Genomic DNA, 6,000 nt, shown 5'->3' with positions numbered 1-6,000 from the left:
GAGGACAGTCCAAGGATCCTTGGCTCAATCTTTTGGCCATATTTCAAAACACGACCTTAGGCTTACCTCATCCCTCCTCTAGCCCTAGGAGCAATACATACCACAACTTTCGATTAATGTCATACACTAAAGTAGGTGTTGGATACAAATCTTTGTCAAATGATTTTGTGAAGATGAGCCCTCCATTTGCCAAGATCTAGCAGTGTGTAGATGTGGGTGTTCTTGACAACTCCATCGAGCGCAATAGGCTCACTAACTAAACACAAAACACTCTTAAAAGTTGTAACTGGTGGCACCGCAATCATAGCAATATGTCTTCACTCAAGACAAGTAGATCTATTAAAAATACGGGTTTGCAAGTATGTACATTGCTCATTGCACGGGGGCTAGCCCCTCTATTGAGACAAGCCAATTCATCTTGCTATTTGCTACCTTTAAGGGATGAAACAAAGGGAAAGAGGAAGGGCTTAGCGGGTGCTTACTACAAATAATGAGTCCAATGAAGGCATGTATCCCCCTTGTAACATGAGTTCTTTGAGCTGTCTCATCTTAGAACAGGACCTCTTTGCTGATGGATAGCTCAAATCACCAACCAAAAACTGAGCACCTTCCATGAACCATGCCAAGTTTCTTTTGGCACCAACAAATTTTCTCCCATTCTACTTCAATGGCTTCTCCCCACTCATCAACATCTGTGCATAACTGTGACATGAGCACATAACTTGCAGTCTCTCTCGTCCAACATTGTAATCTTGTTAAAGCATTGCTTTCCAAGCTCAAAACTGGCACTTGTCCTACAATGACTAAGCAAAGATCTCCACCTGTATTAGAAAACAACGTCGGTATATGTTGTTGGATCTACATAGCTTCATCCAAGCGCCATGCATGCCTTTAAATATCAAGCATACAAGTTGAATGATTAAGAGAAGGCTTAATTCCAAGGGCTGTTTCCATAAGTCTACATGGTCAAAAGCTTGTTCCACTAGAGCTTCCTAGCCACATTCTTATAGAAGACAAACAAAGGTCATTGCATCCGGCATGAAACCTTTACTTTCCATCGATTCGACGAGTCCCAAGCTTCCTTGAAGTCCCTACATAGAGCATAACAAAACATCATGGCATTCCAGATCACGATATTAGGCTGCAGCGTTGTTTCATGCATAGTTAAGGCACCCTTTAGCCTATGCCACTTACAATACATGTCAAGGCACTTCCGACATAAGACATTTGACTCATAACCTCCTTCCAACATGTAGAGACAAGAGGTGTAGAGCTGGAATGCTTGGTGATCGTATTTGTAGTAGTTGTCGTGCTTCACATCTTTCTCACTCGTGTAGACGTTGGGGTAGAGGCTATGAAGTAAGTTGTCCATGACTGACACCCCACCTGCCATCACCAGATCGTAGCCATAAATGAGGCCACCAAGCAGGCATGTGAAGAAAACGTATAGGGTAAGCTTGGGTGCCTAGCCGAAGGTGGAGGAGCCATGTGCCGATGCAAGTCCAAGCAAAGCCGTTGTCGTAGCTTGTGTTTTATAGGTTCGTAGAGCGTTGCTTTTTTCCATTGTACACGGTGCTGTTTTTTTCCTTTTTTTTGCCTTGCCTAGGATAGCCATGTGGGCACTGCTTGTGGGCTCAAGAAGCTGAAAACTGATATTGGGCTCACCAAGTAAATAACCATCTTAGTCAAACTTCCTACTAATGGTGCCAAATGAAATCACCATGCTCTGCTTGTCTACTCACAGCATGAGCACCTGTTAAGAGCATCCCGCAATCATAGTACTCCAAGTGACTATTCCGAACAGCTAGCTCCTCAAGCACTTCTATCCTTTTCAAATTGTACCACATTTGGTGTACCTGTCAACCAAGGCATTCCAAGCACCCCATTTGGCGCACACATCGACCAAAGCACTGCCAAGCACATGTACATCAAGCATCACAATCTTATCATACACCAATGTGCTCATTTAGTTCCTTTCAAATTTCTGAGTCTGAAGCAATCCTTCATGTAGAATTCAGTGTACATTTCACTATATTTCACATGCTTTTAGTCTAGTCAGAAAAGAGAAGCTTGTTGCTTTTGTCGACTCATGATGCTTTTCCTGTGTATGCTTGACTCGAGGAAAAGCCTCATCCCAAACATACATAAAGCCAACAAGGCACTGCTTGGCACAATATACTTTCTTCTCTCTTCAAATTGAAAATATCAATAATTAACCAGATGTGAAAATTTAAGACAATAGAAATAATATCTCACAAAATTATCCCCAGGAGAAACTGGGACTCTTGGCCAAAATAGACTGAAGTAGTGGATGGTGTAGTAATGACCCTCCTTGAACACAAGCTTTGAGAAGGCAGCAGCTTAAGACAAAAAACTACACAAATACTAAAGCCTATGAGGTATGCCACAAACTGTGCAGAAACAATCTTGCTAGCAAGACATATCAGGTAAAAAATCCCCAAATCCTCTAAATTCTCCTTTTCCTAAGGTAGATGTAAAATTTATTACATGCCAATGGAACACAAGCAAACTTCTCCTTCAACAAATACTTTCCAAAAATACTTCATGCAGTCTAGTTCAGACGTAGATACTTCTAGGGAATTGGGGTGGGGGGGAGAGAGATCCGCTGAGCGAAATTTAACCCCTACCAAAATGTGGAAAAATACATATACCCTTCTCAACGACCAAATTAGTATGTATCTCACTAGAAAGGCCAATAATTCAAACTCATCACTGCAAAAATGGGTCTCTTGGGCTGCCCTGACATTGATAATTGATGTACTCCAGTTTCATACTTCTATTCAAGAAAGCCAACCTTGAATCACCAAAGAGCACGCACAAAACCTTATTTTCACAAGCATCCACATACACTTTCTTTGGAGGTAAATGAGCCTTCAACATGTCTTGCCTTAGAGAATGTTTTCGGTGGTCATTCGCTTTATACTACAAAAAACATTATTTTCACAAGCATCCACATACACTTTCTTTGGAGGTAAATGAGCCTTCAACATGTCTTGCCTTACAGAATGTTTTCGGTGGCCATTCGCTTTATACTAGTAGCATCATCTGATTTTGCTGCCATATGAAACACGCGGATAATACTAATAAGAAGGGGTCCATAGTCAACTCCAAGAGCAATACTGAGGGTGGTATATTGGTTCTCATATCGCACTGTCTGTTAAAGTCCACACACAAACAACACAGTCGCACGCACGAGATGCACTGGTTTCACAACATGGAAAGATAATGGTACCACTTTACGATGCTAATTGTAAGGATCTGGAGCACAAATATTCATTGCAAAATTATGATGACCCATGCATCGCAGGCCAGTACACTTACTCAGAAGAGAAACTAGACCATCTTATGCCTTCATATCCAGCACCACATCTACTTTGTCCACACTTCAACTACACCCATACATGGTCAGCTAGCGTACATCTCAGCAGAGGATCAAGCCCATGCTATACCTTCAAACCCAGCTCACCACAGACAGTAGCTTGAGCTGTTCTCTTCAACTACGCATCCACAATTGGCTGACAGAAATGCTGGAAAAAGCTGAAATTAAAGCAAACTCTACAATTAGCAAAAAAATCTTAATATTAGAGAAATGTTAACTGCCCTCATGAATAAGCTTGCTGTGAGCAGTATTCTTTAGCGTCTGCAGTATGTCTTTCTCGCCAGTTAAAAACTCCACGAATGCTGTGAACAAAACATGTGCAGCTTGAGCACATTCTAAAACCAAAGGCAATCTATAGAATCTGATAAACGTATGCACATGTGCACATAACCAGCATCACATACCATCTGTATGGTGCCGGCAATCATGCTTGCAAAGCTGTAATGACATGTCCCAATTCCTATTGAACTCAACTGCATCCTTCATGCTTATGCAGTCTTTGGTCACTCCAACCCTCCAGCATCTCCGCGTTGGCAAGCATGCAATGGTCCGTTCCAATATTATGCCTGGCAGAAGCCTGCTATCTAATTAGAGGAAGACTACAACGATAGCAAATAAAAGCACCATTTTTCATTTCATTTTTTGATTTGCATTGGCTAAGCTCTGCATTCAGAGTTAACAAAAATGTGAATGCCTAACTAGGAGGACAACATCTACACAAATAGCTTTTCCCAATCCGCTGGCAACTCAACCAAAAACCTGAAATAGTGAGGATGGTAACTTTCTTGAAATGTGATGCTCCTCGTGTCTTGAGTTCAAGACTCGTCGCATAGATCTTTGAGCTCGCTTGGGAATTGTTCGTAGGACATTAAAAAGTTCTCTCTTCTCTCTTCTTCTGTGAGATTTCACTCCACAACAATAGCGGCAAGGATCTTTTATCGGCCTGGTACAAATTCATTTGGACACTTAAAGCTATTCAAGTGGAAAGGTCCTAACTTTTATTGTGAATCCTCTCAATAAAGCACAAATGACATTACGAATGATGCTCGGAATGCAGTCTTCTTACAACCACAACTGAAAAGCACAGATACTATCGCCAGTTTCAAGTATAGCCGCATTATCCACACTGCAGGAAAAACAACAACCTTGCACAAGAAAACTCTTTTCCTTCAAAGCCTACATGCTCTATCAGAGTCATACCTTCACATCAACAATCACAGCAAGGGGTTACTGCTCACTATGCTCTTGGTCTACGACCCAGGCAGCCACCACAAATATCAAAGTGTAATTCAATTCCTCTTTATACAGAAATGTCAGAAGTTCCCTTGTAGGCTGACATACTCTCAACAACATTCCATAATCAAGTTCTCACACTCTCAACTACATTTCCTGACAAGGTTAAGCCAGAAAAACCAGTTCCTAGCATCTAATGTAAATATCATTCAACATTGACTGACCCATATCTGCACTTCAATATCCATTCAATGACCCTTATCCACACTCCGATATTAGAGTGAGACCATTTGTTGTTTTACCAGGAATGACACCACCAGAAAGGCCATAAAGAGCAGTGTACAAATCCTCCGGGTTCTGAGGCTGAAAATCAAATATTGTACACTGCAGACCCAACAGAAAAAGTACAAGATACATTCAACCCTTTCATTGGCCGTTCGTAGATAAGAAATGTCCAAGATCTCACCCACAAGCAGGCAAGCACACGTTCTTGCCAGCCACACACACACACACGTACGCACACACATCACATAAACAGACAAGAAGGAAAACTAAAAAGAACGAAGGTATTACCGGGCTGCTGCCTGAGATGGGCTGTAGTATCGTATAGAAGTGTTGGATGGACAGGAAGCGATCAGCTGATGCAAGTGCCCATCGTGCTGGGCCCGGGGGAGCACGCAGAGGCATGCTGCCCACATGCACAACCATGGCACCGCTTCTCATAGCTCGCCCCTCCTCCTCCTCCTTCAGGCTCACCTTCAGCTCCGACCTCGCAAGGCAGTATGAATGAAAGGAAGAGGCAGCCATCTGTCTTGGGATTGACGTAAGAATCTCTCCTCTCTCTCTCTCTCTCTCTCTCTCTCACACACACAGAGTTCCCTCTGATAACGAACATGTTGAGTTCAAAACTCGTAGGATAGATTCGGAGAGACTTGCTACAGGTTGCCTCAATTTTACAGAACAACTCTCTCTCTCTCTCTCTCACACACAGTTCCCCCTTGATGTGGAGCACGTCTTGAGTTCAAAACTTGTAGGATAGATTCGAAGAGACTTGATATAGGTTGCCTCAAGCTTTCAACTTCATAGAACAACATATCAAAAAAGTATATGCATTTTGGCATGCTAAAGGTCTTAGTATCCATACGGGTAAAGATCGTTCAATTCTAAGAGTTTGACATGTGTCTTTCAAAAGAGCCTCAAGAACAGAAAGATGTTGATGAGTGTGCAGCGTGGAAGGGATGCAAAGGCTGAGAGATTAGGCTTGAGAGAGAGAGAGAGAGAGAGAGAGAGAGAGAGAGTTTTAATGGAGCTTCTTCTCACACTATGTGTCAACTCCTTATTGTTCTATATTATCAATAAGAAAGAAT

General features: G+C 42.2%; 1 protein-coding gene across 1 annotated transcript; it reads right to left on the bottom strand.

The window, feature by feature from the left end:
- Window positions 1-314: 314 nt before the first annotated feature.
- On the bottom strand, window positions 315-5,593 carry LOC147436395 (PTB domain engulfment adapter). Its single transcript, XM_086489310.1, has 10 exons — window positions 5,207-5,593; window positions 4,936-5,017; window positions 3,805-3,966; window positions 3,622-3,702; window positions 3,488-3,548; window positions 3,343-3,393; window positions 1,857-1,910; window positions 1,743-1,753; window positions 1,195-1,386; window positions 315-1,091 (listed from the first exon to the last, which is right to left on the bottom strand). Exons 1-10 carry the CDS (start codon window positions 5,438-5,440, stop codon window positions 1,048-1,050), a joined length of 972 nt encoding a protein of 323 aa, XP_086345436.1. The 5' UTR covers window positions 5,441-5,593; the 3' UTR covers window positions 315-1,047.
- Between the last annotated feature and the right edge of the window lie 407 nt (window positions 5,594-6,000).

Source organism: Adiantum capillus-veneris, chromosome 18 (assembly GCF_014529385.1).
Source record: "Adiantum capillus-veneris isolate H3 chromosome 18, ASM1452938v2, whole genome shotgun sequence".
Lineage (NCBI taxonomy): Eukaryota > Viridiplantae > Streptophyta > Polypodiopsida > Polypodiales > Pteridaceae > Adiantum > Adiantum capillus-veneris.
The sequence above is the reverse complement of the archived record's forward strand: the minus strand, read 5'-3'. Positions and strand labels throughout refer to the sequence as shown.